We start from the raw sequence: 26,939 nt of genomic DNA on the forward strand, positions 1-26,939 counted from the left end.
TGCCCCACCCCCAAATGCTGTCAGTCATCACCTGTCCATCTCCCCCTCCCTCGCTAAGGCTCTGGCTCTGGGTGCCCAAGTTGGGGGGGGGTGTCAGTCCCTTGCCTCCCCTGCTCTCCCCTCCCTTGAACTCCTGTTGGGGGGGTCTGGGGCTGGCTGTTGGGATGCATCCAACAAAATGGGGGCAATTTGCTAGCCCCCAGCTGGCTCCAGCCCACCGGCCGGTAAGCTGGGCGACCTCCAGTCCCTTGGCTCAGCGTGAAACAGCGACCCACAGCTTCAGAAGCTGGAGCACGCTCTAATCAGCAGAGTAGATAACCCTGCGCAGACAGAAGTGGCAGGAGATGACTGCGAGAGCATATTTACAGGCAGTTTATCGGGTGGCGCTGTGGGTTAAACCACAGAGCCTCTTGGGCTTGCCGATCAGAAGGTCAGCAGTTCGAATCCCTGCGACGGGGTGAGCTCCTGTTGCTCGGTCCCTGCTCCTGCCAACCTAGCAGTTTAAAAGCACGTCAAGTGCAAGTAGATAAATAGGTACTGCTCCGGCGGGAAGGTAAACGGCGTTTCCGTGCGCTGCTCTGATTCGCCAGAAGCGGCTCAGTCCTGCTGGCCACATGACCCGGAAGCTGTATGCCGGCTCCCTCGGCCAGTAAAGCGAGATGAGCGCCGCAACCCCAGAGTCTGCCACAACGGACCTAATGGTCAGGGGTCCCTTTACCTTTTACCTTTATTCAGCATACATCAGGACAAAGGAAAAAACATGTCTTCTCCTCTTCGTGTCCAGGAGCAGGCAGCAAAAGCAATAGCTATACACACAAACGGAAGTTCCCAGCAAGCTGTGGTGGAGTGTAAACAGACATGTGACATATAATAATCCACCCATCTGTTTTAAGGTGGAACAGAATATCAATATCCTAACACACACACACACACACACACACACACACACACACACACACCCCGCTCAGAGCCTGTCCCTTGTCTCCCCACCCAGGTGGTCTACTTCACAGCGACCTTCCCCTACGTGGTCATAGTGGTGCTGATCATCCGAGGAGCCACTCTGGAGGGATCCATCGAGGGTGTGCGATTCTACCTCTCCGCAGACTGGAGCCGGCTGAGCAGTGCTCAGGTACGCCTGGCAGGGGGGTTCTTGGGGATGGGGGGTGCGACACTGAGGTCCAGCTGCAAGGGCCTTCTGTCGGTTTCCTCCCTGCGAGAAGCCAAGTTACAGGGAACCAGGCAGAGGGCCTTCTCAGTGGTGGCACCCGCCCTGTGGAACGCCCTCCCATCAGATATCAAGGAAAGAAACAACTATCTGGCTTTTAGAAGACATGTGAAGGCAGCCCTGTTTAGGGGAGCTTTTAATGTTTGATGGACTACTGTAGTTTTTAATGACTGATGTTTTAATGTATTTTTAATCTTTTGTTGGAAGCCACCCAAGGTGGCTGGGGAGACCCAGCCTTATGGGCAGGGTATTATTATTATTATTATTATTATTACCGTGGTACCTTGGGTTAAGTACTTAATTCGTTCCGGAGGTCCGTTCTTAACCTGAAACTGTTCTTAACCTGATGCACCACTTTAGCTAATGGGGCCTCCTGCTGCTGCCGCGCCTCCAGAGCACGATTTCTGTTCTTATTCTGAAACAAAGTTCTTAACCTGAAGCACTATTTCTGGGTTAGCAGAGTCTGTAACCCGAAGCCTATGTAACCCGAGGTACCATTGTATTATTATTATTAGTATTTATTATTAACAACTATTATTAACAACTATCTGATTTTAGAAAACTTCTGTTTAGTGAAGTTTTTAATGTTTGATGTTTTATCGCTTTATTATGTTGGGAGCCACCCAGAGTGGCTGGGGAAACCCAGCCAGATGAGCAGGGTATAAATAATAAATTAGTAGTGGTGGTAGTAGAAGTAGTAGTCTGCGATGCAGAGTCCAGGACAGGCAGCACGGATAATCCAACTTTCATGTTCACAGAGAGTTCCAGTTTGGCGCAGTGGTTAAGAGTGTAGGACTCCTATTATCATAGAATCATAGAGTTGGAAGAGACCACAAGGGCCATCGAGTCCAACTCCCTGCCAAGCAGGAAACACCATCAGAGCACTCCTGACATATGGTTGTCAAGCCTCTGCTTAAAGACCTCCAAAGAAGGAGACTCCACCACACTCCTTGGCAGCAAATTCCACTGTCGAACAGCTCTTACTGTCAGGAAGTTCCTCCTAATGTTTAGGTGGAATCTTTTTTCTTGTAGTTTGGAACCATTGCTCCGTGTCCGCTTCTCTGGAGCAGCAGAAAACAACCTTTCTCCCTCCTCTATGTGACATCCTTTTATATATTTGAACATGGCTATCATATCACCCCTTAACCTCCTCTTCTCCAGGCTAAACATGCCCAGCTCCCTTAGCCATTCCTCATAAGGCATCATTTCCAGGCCTTTGACCATTTTGGTTGCCCTCCTCTGGACGCGTTATTATTTACTAAATTTGTATCACCCTTCACTCTCAGGGCGGTTCACAACATAAAATGACAATATAAAAACACAAAATACATAACAAAAATAAGAACAAACCCTTCGTCCCCCTGCCACAAACACATTTAAAAGGCTGTGGAATATTAATCTGCCCAAGGCCAGGTTGAGGAGGAACGTTTTTGCCTGGCGCCTAAAGGGGTCGAATGAGCCTCCCTGGAGGGGGCCACCGCAGAAAAGGCTTGGGTGAGTCTAGGGTTCAAATCCCTACTCAGCCATGGAGCTCGGTGGGTATGGCTTTGGGCCAGTTGTTGCCTCTTTCTGCTGAACCTGCCTCTCAGGGTTGTTGTGATTGTCAGGAGCTCAGCCTACACTCGAGTAGGACCTTTACAGAGACATGTGTCCGACTGGCATGTTCTCTCCCTCCTGGTCGATCGTTCGGGAGCTTCAAAAGCTTTCTTCTGCCCGAACATCACAGCGACCGATGCCAACCGTCACCGGCACACTTAGGGATCTCCATGACAGACAGACAGTTTGTGTACCTTGCATGACAGACCCCAGCAACTCAGCATTTTGGCTAATCTACTTTATTTACATAGAAACACACACGGAGCTCTGCAACTTGGCTCCCTCTCTCTAGCATCAGACAGCAAATAGAAAAAGGACAAAGGACAATAGTCCCCCTTCACGGAACGCAGTAACACAAACATCCTGTCTCCGTCACTTCCCACTCCGTGGAGTCAAAACATACACTGTCATGTGATAGACAACAATCCCAGGACTGCAGTCCTGGAGCAGGAATTCTAACAGTGATGATAAAATGGGGAGAACCATATTCACCACCTGGAGCTCTTTGGAGGAAGAGAGGGCTGTAATGAAATAAATTACAAAATTTGAGTTTCTAATCTGGCCTTTGCCAACCTGACGCCCTCCAGAGGTTTTGGATTACAGCTCCCATCAGCCCCATCTGCAACAGCTGTCTGGATCTATAGTGCAGAACTGCTGGAGGGGGGTCCCCAAGGGGCATCTAGTCCAACCCCCTGCAATACAGGAATCACAGGTCAGTCGCCCCCGTTCAGTTCCGGCAGCCTTGTTCCTTCTCCCAAGAATGTATGCTCAGGAACACTCTTTTCTGCAGCGCCACATGGCTTTTAATGTGTGCAAATGAAGAGGGTGGCAAATTGGGGAATCGGTGTTGCACAAATCGCTCCACAGAAGGGGTGGGAAGTGAATTTTGGGTAAAAAAACATCTCTTTCCACCCCACCCCAGGTCTGGAATGATGCTGCCTCGCAAATCTTCTATTCCCTTGGCATTGGCTTTGGGGGGCTCCTTTCTATGGCTTCCTACAACAAGTTTGACAACAATGTGATCAGGTAAGAGACTGTCGGGCTAAGAGTGCTCCAAAGGAAATCTACACTTTGTAGATAGATAGATAGATAGATAGATAGATAGATAGATAGATAGATGATAGCTAGATGATAGATGATGATGATGATAGATAGATATAGACAGATAGACAGATGATAGATAGATAGATGATAAATAGATGTATATATGTTGTTGTTGCTTAGTCGTTTAGTCGTGTCCGCCTCTTCGTGACCCCCTGGACCAGAGCACGCCAGGCACTCCTGTCTTCCACTGCCTCCCGCAGTTTGGTCAAACTCATGCTGGTAGCTTCGAGAACACTGTCCCACCATCTCGTCCTCTGTCGTCCCCTTCTCCTTGTGCCCTCCATCTTTCTCAACATCAGGGTCTTTTCCAGGGAGTCTTCTCTTCTCATGAGGTGGCCAAAGTCTTGGAGCCTCAGCTTCAGGATCTGTCCTTCTAGTGAGCACTCAGGGCTGATTTCCTTCAGAATGGAGAGAGCCAGTGTGGTGTAGTGGTTAAGAGCGGTAGTCTCGTAATCTGGGGAACCGGGTTCGCGTCTCCGCTCCTCCACATGCAGCTGCTGGGTGACCTTGGGCCAGTCACACTTCTCTGAAGTCTCTCAGCCCCACTCACCTCACAGAGTGTTTGTTGTGGGGGAGGAAGGGAAAGGAGAATGTGAGCCGCTTTGAGACTCCTTAAAGGGAGTGAAAGGCGGGATATCAAATCCAAACTCTTCTTCTTCTTCTTCTTCTTGATCTTCTTGCAGTCCATGGGACTCTCAAGAGTCTCCTCCAGCACCAGAATTCAAAAGCATCCATTCTTCGGTGATCAGCCTTCTTGATGGTCCAGCTCTCACTTCCATACATCACTGCTGGGATGCATGATGTAGCTCATAGCTTCTCTGAGTTGTTCAAGCCCCTTCGCCATGACAAGGCAGTAATCCATGAAGGAGATATCTATCTATATCATCTATCTATCTATCTCTATCATCTATCTATCTATCTATCTATCTATCTATCTATCTATCTATCATCATCATCATCTACCTACCTACCTTCCTACCTACCTATCTAGAAAAATATAATTCTTATTAGAGTTAGGGTTGATAATAATATTACCCAGCCCAGGTTCCTGGGCAGGCTATGATGATATAAAATTCAACGTTAAAACAGATCAAAAGAAACTGAAGCTAGAGTGAGTCCTAAATGCATCTCTCAGGTGCCAAAGACCAGGATAAAGAGGCATGTCTTCAGCAAATAGTATCCTAGGACTACAGAGTTGAAAGGGACCCCAAGGGTCATCTAGTCCAACCCCCCTGCAAATGCAGGAATCGCTGATAATTGAGGGACCGAATGCTCCCTTCTCCCTCCCTCCACGTCTTTTCCTGCAGGGACACCCTGGTCATCGCCATCGGCAACTGCTGCACCAGTTTCTTCGCCGGCTTCGCCATCTTCTCCATCCTGGGCCACATGGCTTGGCGGAAGAAGGTCCCTGTGGGGGAAGTGGCAGATTCAGGTAGGGAGGCAGGAGGAGGAGGAAGGTTCTCGTCTGTTTTGGGAGGGGCTTACGTCCTGCCAATCAAAGCGGGGTGAGTCAATCTTGCAGGGAATGATGGAGAGAACTTGGATAGGTCGCTTCCTCACCTCCTCTCTGAATAAGCCTTGTGCTTGGGAGTCCAGGACCAAGGTGGGATTCGAACCCAGAACTTGGTTCACCCTGCTTCCCCTTGGCAAGTGCGGCTATGGCACCCAGGGCGTAAATCCCAGGTGCCTCAGGTGTGGCCTCGTGCGTGTGGTTTGGGAGCTGCACGGTCAGGGAAAAAACAATGCTCTCCAAGGTTGTAAAGACTGCGGAGAGAATAATTGGGTGCACTCTTCCCACCTTGGATCAAATCTACGCTTGCAGGTGTCATAAGAAAGCTGCAGAGATAGCGCAGGATAGGGCGCACCCCGGAAATGATCTCTTTCAGTTTCTGCCTTCTGGAAGAAGGTACAGGGTTATAAAGACTAGGACCAGCCGCCTGAGAAACAGTTTCTGTCCAAATGTGAGTTTGGTTTTAAACGCATTATAAGGTAGTCTCTGGGGGACACGGATGGCGCTGTGGTCTAAACCACAGAGCCTAGGGCTTGCCGATCAGAAGGTAGGCGATTTGAATCCCCGCGACAGGGGGAGCTCCTGTTGCTCTGTCCCAGCTCCTGCCCACCTAGCAGCTCAAAAGCACGTCAAAATGCAAGTAGATAAAGAGGTACCACTCTGGCGGGAAGGTAAACGGTGTTTCCGTGCGCTGCTCTGGTTCACCAGAAGCGGCTTAGCCATGCTGGCCACATGACCCGAAAGCTGCCCACTGGCTCCCTCGGCCAATAAAGCGAGATGAGAGCTGCAACCCCAGAGTCAGCCATGACTGGACCTAATGGTCAAGGGTCCCCTTTACCTTTAAGGTAGTCTCTATGGGAGTATATTGTATTAAATTATGGGGTATCAAAGTTTTTAGGGGCTAACCAGACTGGGATAGCAGGCTTGTTGGTTTTGAATGTCTGGTGTAGATTTTTTTCAATTTCGTTGTTCTGTATGGGACAATGACAATAAAGATTATTGTATCGTATCGTCCTCCATGCCCTGCAATTGATGCTGCCAAACACATCTGGGTTATTGGCCCCCAACTCTCGCCGTCCTTCCATCCTTCTCTAGGTCCAGGTCTGGCTTTCGTGGCCTACCCAGAAGCCCTTGCTCTGCTGCCGGGGTCGGCCTTCTGGTCCATCCTCTTCTTCCTGATGCTCTTCACCCTCGGAGTGGACACCTTGGTCAGTTCCAGATGTTGCCCCTCCTTCCACAGGCCCAAGGCTGGCCGGACTCTGCGAGAGAAGCCAGGCGCTCACTTAGAATCACAGAATTCCCGAGTTGGAAGGATCAATCCAGTCCAACTTCCTGCAATGCAGGAATGTGCAGCTGCCCCAGACGGAGATGGAACCCGCAGCCTTGGCGTTATCGGCGCCACGCTCAAACCCACTGGGCTATGTCAGATGAAACAACAGTTTTAAAGGCATCAGTCCAATAACTGGGGTGGGGAGACATTCAGACATGGCCAACCCTACTATAAGAACACCAGTTGAGCCTGCAAGATCAGACCAGCGGCCCACCTGGTTTCCCCGTGGCCAAACAGATGCCCATTATGGGAAACCACCAGGCAGGATCTGAGCCACCTGAGCAAGTCTCGCCTCCTGGGGATTCCAGCAACTTGGATTCAGAAGCATCACTGCCCCTGGCTAGGAGCCTTCGATAGTCCTCTCCTCCTCCATGAATTTCTCCAATCCTCTCTTAAAGCCACCTAGGTTGGTGGTCTTGTGGGAGGGAGTTCCATAGATCCTTCCTGGGTGTGTGTGTGTGTGTGTGTGTGTTCTTTTTTGGGAGGCGGCATGCTCAGATAATTGGCAGGCCCAAGGCAAAAAGGTGCATGGTGCAAGTGGATGGGACCAGTGCATTATGCACAGTTTCATTTTGCGTGGAAGTGCATGTCAAATTGTAACCCATGGAAGGAGGAGGGTAGGTCAAAATGGTGGGTGGGGAGGCGCTGTGGGTACTGGTCTCCCCCCACCCTAACCGCAAATGCTTCTCTTTCTAGTTTGGGAACATGGAAGGCATCACGACGGCCCTGATGGACGAGTTCCCTTCGCTTCGCGACTGGAGGCGCAAAGCCCTCTTCCTGGGGCTTCTCTGCTTTGCCTTCTACCTTCTGGGGCTCCTGCTAATCACAGAGGTAAGCAGAACGCCAGAAGAGTCTGGCTGCAGGATCAGCCCGGGGGGGGGGCATGGAGAACTGAGTTATTTAAGAGGCACTAGTGAACAAGAAGGGACACGGGTGGTGCTGTGGGTTAAACCACAGAGCCTAGGACTTGCTGATCAGAAGGTCGGCGGTTCGAATCCCCGCGACGGGGTGAGCTCCCGTTGCTCGGTCCCAACTCCTGCCAACCTAGCAGTTCGAAAGCATGTCAAAGTGCAAGTAGATAAATAGGTACCACTCCGGCGGGAAGGTAAACGGCGTTTCTGTGCGCTGCTCTGGTTCACCAGAAGTGGCTTAGTCATGCTGGCCACATGACCCATAAGCTGTACGCCAGCTCCCTCGGCCTATAGAGTGAGATGAGCGCCGCAACCCCAGAGTCGGTCACGACTGGACCTAATGGTCAGGGGTCCCTTTACCTTTACCTTAGTGAATGAGAGGGCATTCACATTGCCCATTCGCATGTCTCTGGAGGAGCCTTCAGTGAAACTAGGCTAGCGCTGAGGATCATACTGATTGGGTGCTTTTGATTTTTAACCCGTTCAAGAAAGAAGGTGCCTATATACACGGAGCATAAAATGTTTCATGAGATGTTATCTTTCTGCTGTTGTATCTATTTATGTTGTATTTTATGCTGTTTTTTAAGTCGCATTCTTGATCAAGCTGTTAGCCGCCCTGAGCCCGGTTTTTAAACAGGGAAGGGCAGGGTATATAAAAAAAATTATTATTATTATTATTATTATTATTATTATTATTATTATTATTATTATCCAGTCCAGCAGCTTGTTCCCACAGCAGCGAACCAAGATGCCCAAAGGGAAACCGGCAAGTGGGATTCGAGCGCAAGAAGGCTGCAGGGCACAATGTCTCTGCCCTGTTGAAGTCCTCCTTCACATAGTTAAACTGTGGAACTCCCTGCCACTGGAGGGAGCTTGGAATGAGGAGCGGGATAGTGGACTACCTGGATCCAGCAAGGCTCTTTTTCCGTTCTCACCTGTGTGGCTTTTCCTCCCTCCCCAGGGCGGCATCTACTGGTTCACCCTCATGGACTCTTACAGCACCAGCTTTGGGCTCATCATCATCGCCCTCTTCATGTGCCTCGGAGTTACCTTCTTCTACGGTGAGTACCTTGCAGGCCTCCCCACTCCAGTCTGTTTCTTCTAGAGCTCTCCTGGCTTCCAAACTGTTCTCCTCCTGCTGCACCGCCAACTTGAGGCATAGCCTGGAACGGCATTTGGATGCCCGCAGAGCAGTTGGCGCTTTGAGGAGCACAGCAAGATTTTGTGGCCAATTCCCACCTCTGTCTGTCATCCCCGCACCCTCTTAAACTCAGCCTTCAAGAGAAGAATTTGGGGATATTTAGCCTGGAGAAGAGGAGACTGAGGAAGTGGGACGATAGCCATCTTCAAGCATCTTCAAGTACTGTATTTTTTGCTCCATAAGATGCACCTTTTTCCTCCTAAAAAGTAAGGGGAAATGTCTGTGCGTCTTATGGGGCAAATGTGTGGTCGATCGCTGGCTCCCTTTCCGCCCCCTTGCCCAGGCCTCCATTGTTGAATGTTCTGCAGACGGAGGCTGTTTGTTTCCCAGTGACATGGGACTGGCTGATTAGATTATCTGTCTGGAAACTGTAGAAATGGCTCCCTTTCCTTTCCTAAAGAAGCTGCAGAACTGTGAGTTGAATCCCATAAAAACAAGATTTTTTCCCTTTGCAAAATAAGCTGCACAAAAAACCTCAAAAAACCAGGGCTTTCCCCCTTTCCTCCTCTAAAAACTGGGTGCGTCTTATGGTCAGGTGCGTCTTATGGAGCGAAAAATACGGTATCTTTTGTGTGGAAGATGGAGCCAGCTTGTTTTCTGCTGCTCCAGAGGGTGGGACCAAAGCCACCTGTCAGGAATCCTTCCGTTTAATTACTAAGAATGCATAAAAGCACGCTTCCTTTTTTATTTTGGCTCCAAGACTAGATTAGAGCATATACTTATCCTTGCACATATTTGTTTTTCAAATAAACGTGCAACTAATTGCTTCCTTTTGGTATCCCACTGTGCCATCTTCCATCAAACATTAAAAGCTTCCCTAAACAGGGCTGCCTTCAGATGTCTTCTAAAAGTCTGGTAGTTGTTGTTCTCTTTGACATCTGGTGGGAGGGCATTCCACAGGGAGGGAGCCACTACTGAGAAGGCCCTCTGGCTGGTTCCCTGTAACTGGCTTCTTGCAGCGGTTCTATTAACAGGCCCTAACAGTATACCTGAAGGAGCATCTCCACCCCCATCGTTCTGCCCAGACACTCAGGTCCAGTGCCAAGGGCCTTCTGGCAGTTCCCTCATTGCGAGAAGCCAACTTACAGGGAACCAAGCAGAGGGCCTTCTCGGTGGTGGCGCCCGCCCTGTGGAACGCCCTCCCACCAGATGTCAAAGAGAACAACAACTACCAGACGTTTAGAAGACATCTGAAGGCAGCCTTCTTTAGGGAAGCTTTTAATGTTTGATGGATTACTGTTGGAAGCCGCCCAGAGTGGCTAGGGAGGCCCAGCCAGATGGGCGGGGTATAAATAAATAACTATTATTATTATTATTATTATTATTATTATTATTATTATTTATTAATAGCCCATGCAAACTGCTGGTCTGAATACTGTTTTGGGGAGGGGGGCATTACAAATGGGTTTATGGAACCAAGGGGCAGGTATCCCCCCTCCCCCAAGGTATGGGAACTACATGTGAAAGTAAAACAAACAAACCTCCATCGGTAGGATTTGTAACTGGCTGACTGACCGAACCCAAAGGGTGCTCATCAATGGTTCCTCTTCATCCTGGAGAAGAGTGACTAGTGGGGTGCCACAGGGTTCTGTCTTGGGCCCGGTCTTATTCAACATCTTTATCAACGACTTGGATGATGGACTCAAGGGCATCCTGATCAAATTTGCAGATGACACCAAACTGGGAGGGGTGGCTAACACCCCAGAGGACAGGATCACACTTCAAAATGACCTTGACAGATTAGAGAACTGGGCCAAAACAAACAAGATGCATTTTAACAGGGAGAAATGTAAAGTATTGCACTTGGGCAAAAAAAAATAAAAATGAGAGGCACAAATACAAGATGGGTGACACCTGGCTTGAGAGCAGTACATGTGAAAAGGATCTAGGAGTCTTGGTTGACCACAAGCTTGACATGAGCCAACAGTGTGACGCGGCAGCTAAAAAAGCCAATGCAATTCTGGGCTGCATCAATAGGAGTATAGCATCTAGATCAAGGGAAGTAATAGTGCCACTGTATTCTGCTCTGGTCAGACCTCACCTGGAGTACTGTGTCCAGTTCTGGGCACCACAGTTCAAGAAGGACACGGACAAACTGGAACGTGTCCAGAGGAGGGAAACCAAAATGGTCAAAGGCCTGGAAAGGATGCCTTATGAGGAACGACTAAAGGAGCTGGGCATGTTTAGCCTGGAGAAGAGGAGGTTAAGAGGTGATATGATAGCCATGTTCAAACATATAAAAGGATGTCACATAGAGGAGGGAGAAAGGTTGTTTTCTGCTGCTCCAGAGAAGCGGACACGGAGCAATGGTTCCAAACTACAAGAAAAAAGATTCCACCTAAACATTAGGAAGAACTTCCTGACAGTAAGAGCTGTTCGACAGTGGAATTTGCTGCCAAGGAGTGTGGTGGAGTCTCCTTCTTTGGAGGTCTTTAATCAGAGGCTTGACAGCCATATGTCAGGAGTGCTCTGATGGTGTTTCCTGCTTGGCAGGGGGTTGGACTCGATGGCCCTTGTGGTCTCTTCCAACTCTAGGATTCTATGATTCTATGGTAAGCCAGGAGCAACCACTGGCCAGCCCTTGTGGCCTGTTTGGAGAGAGACCCCAAAGCCATGCCAGAAGAAGCCCAACTCCTCCTTTCTCAGTGGCCCAGCCGGAGAAGGGGATGGCTGCCTCGAGAACTTTGCAACTCCATGATGCAGCTCACCCATATTACCGTATTTTCCTGTCTATAGGACGCCCCCTTGTATAAGACCCCTATTTTTTTGGGGGGGGGGGACTCAATTTTAGGGAAATGAGGGGAGATGGCGCAAAGTTGTTGAGCCTCTCTCCCCACACAGCTGTGGGCAGGAAACACTCCCTAGATCATTTCCCGCGCGCAGTGGCATCAGGAGAAGTTGCGCTCCCGGGAGCACAACCTCCTCTGATGCCACCGCACGGGAGCATCAGGGAGCACCCGCCATGCGGGGAATCTGCACTCCCGCCAACAAGCTGGCTGGTGGCGCACCGCTACTCCACCCCCCATGCCACTATCTGTGTATTGGACGACCCCAGTTTTTTACGTGATTTTTGAGTCAAAAACCCTTGTCCGATACACGGCAAAATATGGTAAACCATGGAGAGGTGTCCCAGTTGAGGGTGCGGTGGCTGGGGGGGGGGCATTTCTGTCATGCTGCCCCCCACCTGCTAACTCCCTTTCCTCGTCTTCTTCCCCAACCACGCAGGCATCAACAAGTTCTGCCAAGATATCGTGGACATGATCTGCCGCTGCCCACCCTGGTGCAGTCAGCTGGTGCTATACTTCAAGGCCTGCTGGGTGGTCTTCACGCCAGGGCTCTTGCTGGTATGTCGCCCCCCCCTTCCGCTTGGGTGGGGGCAGGGCAGAGATTTTTTTTATCAGCTTCCTGCCACTGTTCATCTTGATTTAAATAACTGGATGGTGAAAGCCGAGTGTTCATTTTGGCTTTTCTTTTCTGAACCTGGATTTTTGCAACCTGGGCTGGACTCACAGAGTGTTTCTTGTGGGGGAGGAAGGGAAAGGAGAATGTAAGCCACTTTGAGACTCCTGAAGGGGAGGGATAAAGCAGGATATCAAATCGCTTCAGGTTTGCGACATGAAAAGGTTTGTGGCGCTTCAGGTTTGCGACATGAAAAGAGCGCAACCTGAAGCGCCGTATCTGCACAGGTGCACGGCACGATTTGGTGCTTGTGGGCATGCTCGAAGCGTGATTTAGCGCTTCTGCGCATGTGCGAGCGGTGAAACCCGGAAGTAACCCTTTCCGGTACTTCCAAGTCGCTGCAGGAAGTAACCTGAAAGAACGTAACATGAAGCAAACGTAACATGAGGTATGACTGTAATGGCATCGTGATATTGGAAGGCTTAGGGAGGCAAAATTCTCCCTTGTTTATTGGCTTTTCACAGCCATCTCTGTGGTCTCTGACCTCATAACACCGCTCCTTTGGCTCCCAGTACGTTTCTGAGCACAATTCAAAGTGTTGGTGCTGACTTTGAAAGCCCTAAACGGCCTCGGTCCAGTATACCTGAAGGAGCGTCTCAACCCCCATCGTTAAGCCCGGACACTGAGATCCAGCGCCGAGGGCCTTCTGGCGGTTCCCTCATTGTGAGAAGTCAGGTTACAGGGAACCAGACAGAGGGCCTTCTTGGTGGTGGTGCCCGCCCTGTGGAACACCCTCCCATCTGGTATCAGGGAAATAAGCAGCTACCCTATCTTTAAAAGACATCTGAAAGCAGCCCTGTTTAGGGAAGTTTTTAATATTTAATGCTGTATTGTTTTTAACATTTGATTGGGTGCCGCCCAGAGTGGCTGGGGAAGCTCAGCCAGATGGGCGGGGTAAAAATAATAAATTATTATCATTATTATTATTGCTTGCTGCTGCCGGAATAGCAAGAAAACCATTCTGCTCCTTTCACACAGGTGGGGAGGCTCACACGTGACTGCCCCTTTCTGAAACTCCCAGAATCCTCCAACAATTGCTTGTGTTTCCTTCTCCCTCCCCACAGTTCATCCTTTTCTACATCTTCCTGGATCTGTCCAGCACGACTTTGCATTACGGCACTTACCAGTATCCCCGGTGGGGGGAGGCCCTGGGCATCTGCATGGGGGTCGTGACCTGCATCCAGATCCCTCTCTGGGCGGCCATCGCCCTCTTCAAGGAGTCGGGGACCCTGGCAGATGTGAGTAGGATTCAGAAGGCTGAATGGTAATGTGATATAGACACCTTCCAAGGCCTTGACATGGAAGAGAGGGATCAAGCTTGTTTTCTGCTGCTTCGGAAGGGAGGCCCCAAACCGAGGGATTCCGAGGAGTTTCTGACTTAAGAATCAGGAAGAGCTTTCTGACAGTAGCAGCTATTCAACAGCCTCCCCTTGGGAGTTTGTGGACTGCTTGGAGGCTTTTAGACACAGGTTGGGCGGCCTTCTGTTGTGGATGCTTGAGCTGAGATTTCTGAATTGCAGGGTGTTGGATTAGAGCAGCCTTTCTCAACCTGTGGGTCCCCAGATGTTGTGGGACTACAACTCCCATAACCTCTAGCTAGCAAGGCCAGAGCTCAGGGGTGATGGGAGTTGTAGTCCAACAACATCTGGGGACTCACAGGTTGAGAACCACTGGACTCGTCCAATTCTACAGTTCCTGCCACTGGGCTGTGCAATTCCCTGGTTCAAAACCCCACCTCTGCCACTAATCAGTAGAGGGCCTTAGGCAAGCTGGCCTATCTTGAGAGTTGGAAGGGATGCCCAGGGTCATCTAACGTCACCTGGTTTTGACTGGTGACGTTTCGACCTTTAAAGCCCTATACGGCCTAGGACCCACGTACCTATGGGACCGCCTCTCCTGGTATGCTCTGCGGAAGACCTTAAGATCCACGAATGACAACATTTTGGAGGTCCCCAGTCGCAAGGTGGTTAGATTGGTCTTAACCAGGGCCCAGGGCCTTTTCAGTACTGGCCCCGACTTGGTGGAACGCTCTGTCACAAGAGACTAGGGCCCTGCAGGACTTGACATCTTTCTGCAGGGTCTGCAAGGCAGAGCTGTTCCACCAGGCCTTTGGTTTGGACTCAGTCTGACCCTTATGTTTCCCCTCCCTTATGGTTTTGATGAGGCTGCATTTTAAATTGCATTTTAACCTGTGTTTTAAATTGGTTCCCCCCGCCCATTATGTTTTTACTGTAATTTTACTGTTGTTAGCCGCCCCAAGCCCAGCTCGGGCCGGGGAGGGTCGGGTATAAATAAAATTTATTATTATTATTATTATTACTATATGGAGCACTTTAAACAGTCAAGACAATAAACGGCAGGTAATGTCTCAAAGCCAGCTTAGGCAGCAGGCAAATGACTACAGGGAGCTGCCTTTTATCGTGACCAGCCATTGATCCCTCCATCTGCACAGACACTTCCCTCTGGAAGCCTGCTGGATGAAGACCATAAGGTCAGGCCAATGGCCCTTCTAGTTCCAGGAGCCTGTTCTCACAGTGCCAACCAGGTGCCCTTAATGGGAAACAAACCAAAATCAGGATCTGAGCATGAGCCCTCTCCCCCCTGTGGTATTCAGAAGCAGAGTGTGGCCATTGTGGCCACTGACTGCCCTCTCCTCATTCATGAATTCATCCAATCCTTTTTTTAAAGCCATCCAAACTGGTGGCCATTGCTGCCTCATGTGGCAGGGAGTTCTGTAGTTCAAGCACGCTCTTTGCTCTGCAGGAAGAAGGCCCTACTTTTTAATCTTTCCCGAACCTTCCAATTCCAGCTCCCATCATCCCTGACTCCCAGCCGTGACTGATGGGGGTTGTAGTCCAATGACTGGAGGGGGGTGGCACTAGGTTGGTGATCCCTGACCCACACGGAGTGGCAGCGGCCCTCCAGGGTTCCATAGGAGGGTCTTCCCAACCCTACCAGGGGGATGTTGGGGGGCTGAACACGCAGAGCTCCTGGAGTCCTGAGCCCTCGTGCTTCTTTTAATTTAGGATGCAAGGTTGGAGGTTCAAAGCTGAACTCAGAAGCTCATAGCCTTTTTCTCTGCCGTTGTCCCAGCGTTTCAGGAAAGCCATCCGCCCTCTGAACTCCTGGCGCACTGCCAGCAGCCGGGATGCATCTCATGAGATCATCGATGTCCCCTACACAGTGAACCTGACGGACAACGACTTTGCAGGGGGTTGGCAGCCGCCGCATGGCGACGAAGCATCAATCTGTGGGTGAACGGAGCAGCGGTTGTCCGCCTTCGCCAACAGCAACCGCCCATCTCAGCTTCCTTGGAGACGTCCCCATCATGGCGTTGGGGAAGCCCTGCTGCTGTTTGCCAAGGAGAGTCTGAGTCGGGGGCCAAACTCCCCATTGCAAGGCCTGCCTAGGGCTTCAGAGCTCATTTCCCTGCGTAACAGGGAGGTGGCCAAGGCCTGGCAGGACTCTTCTACACCCTGCTGTGGCAATGTTGGTGCCATCTGCAAGCCCTGCTGGGCTCACGAACGCGGCAGGCTATTGCTGTCTCCAAGAGCTCCTCCAACTCAACGGATGGCTTGCCAAGGAGGTGCCACTCGCTCGAGAGGCCAGGTCCCAGCCAGTCTTTATGGACTGGCGAAGCGTTCCTCTCTCTCTCATTTGCACACCTGACTCTCCAGCCAGGAAGAAAACAAGGAGGACATTGTCTACTGATCTGCTGCAGAGCAGCAGGAAAACTCTGGGCTGCTACCTCTGTGTCCCTTGTGCCCCACCCAGGTCATTCTTCCTTGCTCCCTCTCCCTCCTCTCGCCCCCATTGTTGAAGTGGCCCAAGCAGATGGCCAGTGGAGGGCTGGGTTTCTAGTAGGTGTTTGTCCGTCTCTTTTTAGACACCCGAGTTTGGCAGAGTCCCTGCTAGGTGCCAAGTGCGAAGCCAACGAAGTAACCGAGCTCAAGCGGGTGTAGGGAAGGACCCGATCCCCTGGATAACGACTGGCTCTCCTGTGGGATGTGGGACTCAATGGCAATGCTGCCTGGGGAAGATGGGAGCTGGTGTGGGGTCCCCTAGCCCTGCCCTGATATTAATGTTCTGGAAGGTGCAAGCAGTTGGGTCTCTCCACCCTTGAGCCCCTTCCCCTGCCGTTGCTCCTCCTGAAACATGCCAGTTCAGGATTCCCTTGCCCACAGTCTCTGCACTCCATTGCTATGTTGTATTCCTGTTTCTCTCTCTTCAGATCTGTGGGTGCCAATGTCGGGACGAGTAGGGAGGGGGTTCTAACTGTGTGGGGCTTTGGTTGGCGGAAGTGGGGTATTGGGAGGGAAAGGTTGGGAAGATGCAACCCCTGTGAAGACCAGATGTGGAAGCAGGGCTCCCCCTCCCTTCCAGGGGAAATGGAAGATTTCCCCCCCAAATAAATGGTTCGATCTCTTCCAAGTGCCTTGATGCAATTGATTTTTCTCTCTCTCCCTTGGGAACTGGGCCAAAGACAGCCCAGGGTAGGGATTAGGGTGCAAACACATAACCCACAACCCACAGAGTGTGCATAAATGGTTATTGCAATGCTATAGCACAGGGCTGACCCTGAAGACAGTGAGGAAACGTCTGCTGATGTAGAATTTGGTGGCTAGGCTGCTCCCTGGGGCAAGACGGTTTGAGCCTTGGAGGCCAATCCTGACCCGTCTGCACTGGCTACCAATTTGTTTCCGGGCCCAATTCAAAGCTCAGGGCCACAATACCTCAAGGACTGCCTCTCCCCACATGAACTGACCCAGATCCTGAGCTCATCCTCTGAGGCCCTTCTTGGTGTGCCCCCCTCCCCTCCAATGGCAAGAGCTGTCCGGCAGTGGAACGGACTTCCCTGGAGGTTTTTAAGCAGAGATCAGACGACCATCTGACAGGGATCCTTCAGCTGTGAGCCACCAAGTCCTTACCAAGGAAAATGTGGGGTATAAATGTAAAAATAGTAATTCCTGCATTGCAGGGGGCTGCACTACATGCCCCTTGTGGTCCCTTCCAACTCTAGGAAATTGCCCCTCAGGCAGAGGGCTGTTCCTGAGCTCTTCCTCTCAGCCAAGGCCGTGTTGCAATGCTGCCCAAAGCAAACCCTTCCTTCTTGCCCAACCGCCACTTCCTGCCTGCCCCTCCCTCTGCCAAAGGCACCGACGCCACACAGCCGCCTTAAAATAATCTACATGCTTTTATTGGATTGAAAACAGTTTTATGAAATGGCCATTAAATAAGATCAAGACTTGGCAGGTGCAGAGCAGGGTGGCCTGGCGCTGGGGGGAACGGGATGCTCTCCTTGTGCCCATCGCTGCCCAGGGCAGAAGCTGGCAGCCAGACAGGACCTCGTGGAGGAAGAAGATGTGAAGGCTGCTTTCCTTGGCGCTCGTCGTGCCTCCTCTGGTGCGTGGCAAGGGTAGAAGGGAGCACCGCGATCCTTCTGGGTTCTCAAGCTGGCCTGGGCCTCTGGTCTCCATGGCCTTGGATGGTGGAACTTGGGGGTGGGGTGGGGGTCGCCCTATCCTCTGCTTGAGCTGAGCCCAGCCCCCCCTCCCTGTAAGTGCCCGGTCTTTTGGCTTCCTCACCAGACCCGGACATTGTCAAGCTGGCAGAGCAAGGCCCGGACGGCGCAGGCGCTTGAGGAGGGTGGAGGAGAAGCAACAGCAGGAAGCTCAAAGCGGTGCCAGCTTGGCCATCAAGTCTCTGAGTTTTCCCCAAAGCCCTTCCTCTGTCCTTGCAAGGCATGCAGGCATGGCTCTGGAGGGGAGGCTGCTGTCGGGGAAGAGGACCTGTGTCTGCCACGGAAGGAGGCCCACCAGTGGCCCAAACCTGTCCAAGTGCAAAAACAAAACAAAACAGAACCTGCGAGAGAGAATGGGAGGCAGCTCTCTTGCACGCACATCCCCACAAGAGCCGCCAGCTCCCAGACTGCAACCAGGAGGGCAGGGGGGTCTCCTCCGCTTGGTGACACGCAGCCGGGCGCCTGGCGTGGCCAAGAAGCTGGGCCAGCTCCGGTCTCCCTGCGTCCCACGTGCATAGGGCAAGACCTGGCTGTAGCAGGGACGTCCCGGGGCAGACAGCAACTCCAAAGGTAGAGTTGTGGGGCAGCTCTTGCAGAAGGCTTCTAGCCTCAGCGAAGCCTCCTGCTCATTTGTGAGCCAGAAAGCAGACACAAGAAAGCCCCCCAGCTCCTGCAGGGACCCCCCCACAAAGCCAAGCACCACTTGCAGGAAAGACCAGGCTTCTTTCCACCTGGAGGGGAGGTGTGGGGAGAAGGAAAGCCCCTGCTGCTCTGGGGCCAAGTGGCCGCTTTGTGGTCTCCTGCCCGCAGAGCTGGGGGCTGAACTTGCCCCTTTTTGTCTGTAACAAACAGTTGATGTTAACAAAGGGATCTAAAAAATGGGCTTTTGCAGGCCGATTGGAGTTCATCTCCCTCTCTTTCCCCACTCCTCCCAGCAGCCCTGGCATGCCCTCTTCCTGCCCCTTCTTTGCTTCACTTGAGGCAAAGGGGCTAGTCCCTAAAGTAAACCCACATATGGGGGGTGGGACAAGCAAGGCGAGCAAAAATCCTCTTGCAAAGTCCTCTCCCTCCCTGTGGGGTGGGCCACTGAGCCTCCTCGGGGCTGCTGCGGCGCGCAGGGGAAGCAGCGAACAAAGGGGGGCGTGTGGGGTGAACGGATCCAGTGTCGCACGGTGTGGCGGTGGCGAGAGGGCGAGGAGGGAGAGCTCGTCTGAAGCCATGCGCAGCCAAAAGCAAGGGACCCCCCACCACCACCTCCGGCGCGAGGGCGGTGGCCAGGCCGACATCACAAAATAAATAGGGGCGTTCCACCAGCAGCTCCTCCACCCAGAGAGCAGAGGGATCCTGGGGGGGAGGAGGAGGAGGAGAGGTGGGTGGGTGGGTGGGTGGGTGCTCCCCCTCCCCTCGCCTCCTGCTCCGTCCCAGTGTGGGTGTTTGGCTGGGGGGTTCCCTCCTTGCTAACCCCCCCCCCGGCCCGGACTTATTTCTTGGGCTTCTTGAAGATCTTCAAGGGGAACTTCTTCTTGCCCTGTCCCGAGGAGTCGGTCTCTTCCCCCGTGGAGCCGCTGTCTTCCTCCCCGCCGGCCGCGTTCTTCTTGGAGGCCAGGTGGGGGATGCGGCTGTTGCCGGCCTTGCCCTGGCTGTTGAGCCGGGGGTCGGAGGTGGGGGAGGGCGTGTCGGGCTCGGTGGAGCTGGGGCTGTGGGAGCGGGAGGAGTCGGAGTGGGCCTGGCGGGAGGGGGGCCCTGCCCCGGCCGCGTGGCTGATCTCCCCCAGGCTAGACGACTTCTCCAGGCCGTGGTTCAGCATCACGGCCTTCTTCATGAGGATGGGGCTCTCGGGGAAGGGCTCCGGCAGAGAGGAAGCCTCCGCCGGCCGGTTGCCGTAGCCGCAGGCGGCCGCCACTGCCGCCTCCTCCGACTTGTTGAGCAGCGCTGGCCGGGCAGGCAGCCGGGGGGCTGAGCTGGACGTGCGCTGGCTGTTGCTCAGGTGAGGGATGGAGGAATCCGAGTCTGAGTGCGATAAATCTCTGGGGGTGGGGGAGAGACAAGGAAAGAAAGCAGGGCGTGAGGAACCCGGATTTTAAAATGTGTGACCGCGCACTCTCCAGATTGGTGCATGCTCTGGTTATCTCCCGCTTGGACTACTGCAATGCGCTCTACGTGGGGCTACCTTTGAAGGTGACTCAGAAATTACAACTAATCCAGAATGGGGCAGTTAGACTGGTGACTGGGAGCAGCCGCTGGGACCACATAACACTGGTAATGAAAGACCTATATTGGCTCCCAGGATGTTTCCGAGCACAATTCAAAGTGTTGATGCTGACCTTGAAAGCCCTAAGCGGCCTCAGCCCAGTATACCTGAAGGAGTGTCTCCATCCCCATCGTTCAGCCCGGACACTGAGATCCAGCGCTGAGGGCCTTCTGGCAGTTCCCTCATTGCAAGAAGCCAAGTTACAAGGAACTAGGCAGAGAGCCTTCTCGGTGGTGGCTCCCTCCCTGTGGAACACCCTCCCTTCAGATGTCAAGGAGATAAACTGAGTTTTAGAAGACATCTGAAGGCAGCCCTGTTTAGGGAAGTTTTCCATGTTTGATGTCTTAATATGTTTTTGTACGTGTTGGAGGCTGCCCAGAGTGGCTGGGGTTAATAATAATAATAATAATAGTAATTACTGATGTCCAAAACAAACACACACACACCAACACACAAACCCAGGCAGGGTTAAGAACATCAGAAGAGCACACTGGATCAGGCAAACGGCCCGCCTAATCTAGCATCCTGTTTTCACAACGGCTGCCTGTTATGGGGAACCTGCAAGCAGGATTCAAACCAAGAGCCCTCTTGGAGTAATTTAACTCTGTGCAGCGGGGAGAAGTGGAGGCATCACAGAACGGCCCAAGTCAGGCAGGGAGGGGCTGGCTGGTTAGTTGTGTTAGCGTCCTTTTTTTCTTCCACCAGTCGAGAGGGCCAATGAGACGCCAAACCAGGCAGGGCAGGCCTCAAGACGGCAGCCAGGGGCACCCATGCTTCTGCCAAGGGAAGGAGGTAGGAAGTGGGGTTAGGAAGGCAGGCCGGGCCCCGGAAGGGAAGCCAAGAGGGCAAGCACCACTCCCGGAGGAAGCCGCACAATACCCATAGCTCTCGGCCCGGCAGCGCGTCCCGGAGGTGACGTCGGGAGGGGGCAGGTTGGGCAGGGCGTCCACCTGGAGGATGTAGGAGGAGGTGGTGTGGTGGTAAAGGATGGGCAGGGCGTGGCAGGCGGAAGCGGAGGAGGGCGAGTGGCCCGCGGAGGAGGAGGAAGGAGGAGACGGCGGCGAGGAAGAGGAGGAAGAAGAAGATGGAGAGCAGGTGGCCGCACTTCCGCCGTGGATGTCGGAGGCGAAGGGCTGGCTGCCGCTCAAGCTGGGCATCCGGCGCAGAGTCACCCTGCCGGGCAGGTAGTGGACCAGCGACCCCGATTCACCCTGGCCGGCAGCCTGGTGACTCTCTACCAACCTCTGTGATCCCAAGGAGTGCTGTGGGTCGACGAGGCGCTGGCGGACGCTGCTGGACATGGAGGGCGCTAAACCGGGAGAGAGGAGGGAAAGAGACAGAGGATTAGGAGGGCGAGCGGCTCAAGGGAGACAGGAGAGGCTGCTGGCTGTCAGCTTTTGTGCCCTGTCCCTGCCCACCGCCAATCGCTTCCCTGGAAAACTGAAGGAGCTCCACACTCGCTCTGAGCCCCCAGTAAATGGCTGTGGCAGCTCCTCCTTGCAGTGCCTTTTGTTTTGCTTGTTTTGTAAGAGTTACACACTGCTCGACTGGAAGGAGAAAGCTCAAAGCGACGTAGAGGAAAAAGTAAAACCATGAAATCATCTGTAAGAAAAAACTGAGCGCTGCAACCTAAGACTTAAAAAAAGTTAAAGTGGAAATAGAGTAAAACTCGCAGCAGCTTTCTACATGCTTCGGCAGGCTTGTCTAAGCCAAAGAGCGCAGGGAAGGCATCTGACGGATGTCAATAACAGGTTCATAAGCGTATAGGTGCCGCTGCACCAAAATATTGTTTTTGCACAAATGTGGAATGGGGCTGGTGTGGCACCCTAAGAGGAGCAGTTTTGTCGATCAAGGCAGTCGAGAGGCATCTATGGGGGTCACCTAAATGGCTTGCTGCCCTATAGAGGGTCCTTTGGGGGATTCTCACAAGCATCTCCCTCCTGTTTTCCTCTCCGGATTCTTCTCTCAAATGCAGCCCTGGTAACGGAGGAGAATCACCTGGGAAGGAGCCTGGCGGACTCACGTGAGGCCCTCGGACCTCCAAGGCTTCACAGCGCCCAGGCACAACCTCCCGACAGGGCACCATGGGAGGCTGGCACAGAGGTGCCTTCTGGGTAGGCGCCGTTCCAGGGGTGGAGAGTGCCTGGGCACTGGAGGGGCATGCAAAGGAAGCAGCAACATCAGAGGGGTTAAGAGGCGCATGGAGCAGGAAGCCGATGAGCAAGGGGGGTCCTGCTGGGATCTGAAGAACCAGGAAGAAGCTGCAGTGATTCCTGAACTGCAGGGGGTTGGACTAGATGACCCCTGGGCTTCCTTCACACTCTACAATTCTAATATTCCAGAGGGGTGTGAATATTACAATTCTAATATTCTTGGGGGGGGTGGATCGTTGCCCACAGAGGCAGGGGGAGGCGGCAGGTTGCTCTATCTTCTTGTTTCTTGCCAGAAGGCATCCTCCAGCAACTGCAGGTTTCAGCCTGGGAGGTCTTTCGAAACGCGAGAACCTAAGACCCACCTGCTGGATCAGGCCAATGGCCCATTTGTCCAGCCTCCTCTTCTCACAGTGACCAAGCAGGTGCCCATTATGGGAAACCCGCAAGCAGGATCTGAGCACGAGAGGAACTCTCCCTTCCTGCATTTTCCAGCAGCTGGGATCCAGAAGCATCGCTGCCTCTGATTGTGGACAGGGACGTTCAAGGCACAGAGTCCAGGTGACCACGAGTCCCTCCTGCCCTGCTTTCCTCTCTGCCTGGGGGTGATTCTGGGTCCCAGCAGGCCCTGCCCCCCAGGGAAGGTGTTAGTAAAGATGCCAGCTTTGGGGTTTTTTTTGTATGTGTGCACTTTTTTGGCTAGAGATGGAGGAAGAAGGGATGAGGTGAGAATTAGCTTCTGTGCTCAGAGAGGCTGCTGCTGGTGCCATTGTGTGAGCAGGAGGGCTTCTCCTGCCTGCCCTTTGCGTTTAGTTCAGAGGGTGGAAAGAGAACCCAAGATAATAATCCTCAAACCGGGGTATTTCCAGGAATGGTCCTCCGATGAGAGGGATGAGCGGTCGCTGAACCTGTGCCCCAAGAGCAAGGCTGCGTCTGGCGTTAGCCAACCAGGAGGAGGGCAGGGAGGCCGGTGGGGGGAGAGAGAAAGGGGGGGCGTCATTGGTGGGGAGAAACATCACACCTCACATCGGCATTTCTGAACGGCAAGCAAAGCACCCTGCCCTGCCCTCCGCCCCCACCCCAATCCCGTCAAACCTAGACCACTGCTCTGCACCCCATTGCCAGGGTAGGGATAGATGACCCATTGGGGTCCCCTTCCCACTCTGTGGCTCTGTGCCCACTCACCACCCCCAGGCTTGCCTTCCCGTCTGCCCCCAGCTGACACCCCCAGCAACCACTCTCTTCTCACCTTCCCTGCCCAGGGTGAGCAGGTTCCAGTCTATTCTAGGGGATTCCCGAATTGCCGGGGGGTGGGCTGGATGACCCTCGGGGACCCTTGAAGCACAGCAGCAAATTCCCCCCCACCCCCACTCCTCCCAGTATTGGGGAAATGCAGGGCAGAGGCAAGCCAGGCACTTCTGTCTTAGGCCACCGTGTGTCAGGGGTGCTTCAGAAGAGCAAAACGCTGGCGTGCAAACCTCTGCTCAGAAACTCCTGAGCCCCAGACTGCAGGTGCCTGGCTGAGCTTGGGGAACGCTCTGCGCATGTTCAAAGGAACTGTACCCTTGAGCTGAGCCTTACCAAGCCCCGCTTGATTCCAGCCGTGTTGAAGTCGCACGATGGGAGCCGGTGGCGTTCTGTAGCCCCAGGGCTACGCTCTCCTCCTCCTCCTCCCCACCACCGCCCCACTTTAATGCAGAGGTGGGGACGGCAGGACACCCGGCTCTTAAAGCACACAGGCGCACCAGGCGCTGTCATGTTACCAGGACGGTGGGGGCCGCTTCCCACTTCCCTCCATGTAGAATTTGCTTCCTGCCCCATATCAGGAAGGTGATATGGGGAGGGGGATCTGGTCCAGAGGTTCCCAACGTGGGGGTGGGGCAGTGGGCTCAACAGGGAACGGGAGCGCTAAGGGGGTGGCAGGGGGACAACAGAGGTGCAAATAACTATCACGAAAATCTGGCATCCCCGGATCAAGCCCATCCATTTTGCTGAATCAATTGAACGAAATAGTTTTAACTGGGCTGCAAATATTTGTGCAATTCACGGTCACCACCTTGAACTTTACCGTGCGATTCTCTTCCTTAGGGGGTTGTGCAAACTGCTATTCCAAATAATGCTTTTATACCGGGCAGGATGGGTGGCACTGGGGACAAGTTGATGGAACAGAGAGAGGGGGAGGGGGCTATTGGGTTGCTGTTTTTATTTTGATTATATGTTTTGTGGTTTTATATTTTGATTTTGTTCTGTGAACCCCCTGAGACCTCCAGGTATAGGGTGGTAATAAATAATAACGAAGGAAAAGCTTTGGGAATCTCTGTACCAGGAGGACTGTGTGAAAGTGAACCATCCCCTAGCTGGCGTTTCTCAAACCTGGGTCTCCAGTTGCTGTTGGACTACAACTCCCATCATCCGTTACCCCCAGAGGTCCTGCTAGCAAAGGATGATGGGCGTTGTAGTCCAACAAGCAACTGGAGACCCAAGTTTGAGAATCACTGCTAGCCAAAAGTCCTCTAAGAGGTGAGGGCTCCCTTGCTTTCTGTTGCTGTGAAGCCCCTCACCCCCGCTCCCCAGGGAGACCTACACTGCATGGACATGGGGGATACGATTTCCTCATCCAGGTCGTCCACGTCATCGGTCATGATGAAGTGTGAGGTGTTTGGCCGCGTGCAGCTTCCCATCCACGAGGGGTCGATGTTGAGGACGGACACCAGGGTGTGGATGCCCGGGTTGACCACGATCTGGAAGCCGCAGAGCATCTCTATCTGCTGCCAGCGGTGGAGCCGCTCCCGCAGGGCTGCCGTCACCTCGCTCAGGGCTTGCCTGCGGGGTGGAGAAGGGAACGAGCGTCTATGAAAATGATGCACTGGTGAGTATTCGACCTCTACTAGGTTATCTAAAATGTATAGAACAACTTCAAATACCTGCTGGAAGTGTAAAGAAAAGGAAGATACCTTTTACCATATGTGGTGGCCATGTAAGATAACAGAACCATTTTGGGAAATGGTGTATAATGAGTTGAAAAAAAATGTTTAAAATAACTATTGTTTAAAAACCAGAAGCATTTCTATTAGGCATTATAGGTGCCGAGATCCCAATAGATCAGAAAAGACTTTTCATGTATGCAACAACAGCTGCATGGATGTTATTAGCCAAGCCAAGCTGCTGGACTATGCCAAAAAGGCAAAACTAACCGGGAGACTCAGGAATCAAGAAGAGAAGGACTTTAAAAAAAGAATGGGGGGGGGAATTATAATTTACCTAGGAGACCATTGTTAACAAATTAAAACTTTAGCTGGACTATAAGACCCACTTATAAAGTAATGAAAATTATGGACAGTTTGGGAATACAAAAACTATGGAGAATGGACTGACATGTAGTTGTAAATATTGGTACAAGGAACCATGTAGGGAATGGAGGGATGTCTGGAGATTCAGAGAATGGTTATTAAACAATTTTGTTATAAATGTGTACATGTGAAAAGAAATAAACAAATATTATGGGGGGGGGAGAAAGGAAAGGAAAGAAGCAGGGCTGGAGGGAGCGGAGAGACAAAGGCCTGAGGTGCCTTGCAGGGGGTTGGTCTGGATGGCCTCTGGGGTGCCTCCCAAATCTACAGTTCCACGAACCCCAACCACGGAAGGAGCATAGCTGAGTGGCCAAGGGTCTGCTTCACATGCAACAGGCCCCAGATGCAATCTCTGGCAGCATCTCCAGACAAAAAGTGGCGAAGCAGATGGCGATGTGCCTGCACCACAGATCATCTTTAGCCTGCGGAGCGGATGGGCGGCTAGGCCCTTCCTCCTTCGCTAAGCGCTCTTGCTTCCGCAGAACAGAATGGGGGCTCATCTGCCTCCTGCACAGCTGAAGGCTCCCAGCTTCTGGCCTCCAAACCTGCGCAGCAGCTTCCTAGGATACGGGTCTTGCGGAGGGGGCAGAGCGGGCAGAAGCTGCCCACATACACATACACAGGAAACTCACTTGGCAGTCAGGATTTTATGATCCACGTCGTCCAGGGACGAGCTGTGGGCAACGTGGAATGTCCCAAAGAGAGTGTTGCGCTTCTTCTTTATCTTTTCGGCCTGAAAAAGGGCGTAAGCAGAGGAACGTAACTGAAAAGGTGATGTCTATTCAAACTTTTCTGCTCCTGAGTCTCACCTGCCAGCCCCTAAGGGACCCAGAGGGCGAGGCTAGGAAAGGAAGACACAGCCCACACCCTTGTTGCAGTGAGCTGAGCAGTCTGTGGATTCTGTCTCCCACCTCCATGGGCCTCATTGAAGCGTAAGAGCTCGGCTGCTGGATCAGGTCAATGGGCCATCTAGTCCAGCCTCCTGTTCTCACAGTGGCCACCCAGGTGGCCTAAAGTGAAGCCTGTAAGCAGGATTCGAACACAAGAGCCCTCTCCCCTCCCCTTCCAGAAACCGGCCTTCAGAAGCATCGCTGCCTCCAACTGTGGAAGCAAGAGCATAGGCACCAGGGCTAGGAGCCCTCAAAAGCACTCCATGAATTTGTCTAATCCTCTTTTAAAGCCATCAAGACCATCCTGTGGCAGGGAGTTCCATGGTTTAATTCTGTGCTGTGTGAAGAAGTACCGTATTTTTCGCTCCATAAGCGCACCGGACCATAGGGCGCACCTAGTTTTTAGGGGGGGGGGGAATAAAGGGGGAAAATTATTTTCCC

At 52.6% G+C, this 26,939-nt stretch overlaps 2 protein-coding genes across 8 annotated transcripts in view; one reads left to right on the top strand and one right to left on the bottom strand.

Annotated features, from left to right (window-relative positions):
• The window catches only part of LOC309341021 (sodium-dependent proline transporter-like), a 32,330-nt gene extending 15,981 nt beyond the window's left edge, over positions 1–16,349 (top strand). The window contains exons 7-15 of the mRNA XM_081860412.1: positions 995–1,129; positions 3,744–3,847; positions 5,233–5,357; positions 6,531–6,643; positions 7,462–7,596; positions 8,638–8,737; positions 12,103–12,221; positions 13,401–13,574; positions 15,430–16,349. Of these exons, the coding sequence (XP_081716538.1) occupies positions 995–1,129; positions 3,744–3,847; positions 5,233–5,357; positions 6,531–6,643; positions 7,462–7,596; positions 8,638–8,737; positions 12,103–12,221; positions 13,401–13,574; positions 15,430–15,594 (1,170 nt within the window). The 3' untranslated portion in view covers positions 15,595–16,349. The remainder of the gene's footprint in view (positions 1–994; positions 1,130–3,743; positions 3,848–5,232; positions 5,358–6,530; positions 6,644–7,461; positions 7,597–8,637; positions 8,738–12,102; positions 12,222–13,400; positions 13,575–15,429) is intronic.
• Positions 16,350–17,511: 1,162 nt separating this feature from the next.
• STIM1 (stromal interaction molecule 1) overlaps positions 17,512–26,939 on the bottom strand; it is a 105,746-nt gene continuing 96,318 nt past the window's right edge. For 2 of the 7 annotated variants that reach the window (XM_081860283.1, XM_081860284.1), the window contains exons 10-14: positions 26,241–26,341; positions 24,843–25,081; positions 23,114–23,191; positions 20,988–21,417; positions 17,512–19,884 (exon numbers count right to left, since the gene is read on the bottom strand). In XM_081860283.1, coding sequence (XP_081716409.1) covers positions 19,338–19,884; positions 20,988–21,417; positions 23,114–23,191; positions 24,843–25,081; positions 26,241–26,341 — 1,395 coding nt within the window. In that variant the 3' untranslated portion in view covers positions 17,512–19,337. The remainder of the gene's footprint in view (positions 19,885–20,987; positions 21,418–23,113; positions 23,192–24,842; positions 25,082–26,240; positions 26,342–26,939) is intronic. The other 5 variants (XM_081860286.1, XM_081860287.1, XM_081860288.1 and 2 more) reach the window with 3 other exon arrangements.

Source organism: Podarcis erhardii, assembly GCF_964252035.2.
Source record: "Podarcis erhardii genome assembly, chromosome: 4".
Lineage (NCBI taxonomy): Eukaryota > Metazoa > Chordata > Lepidosauria > Squamata > Lacertidae > Podarcis > Podarcis erhardii.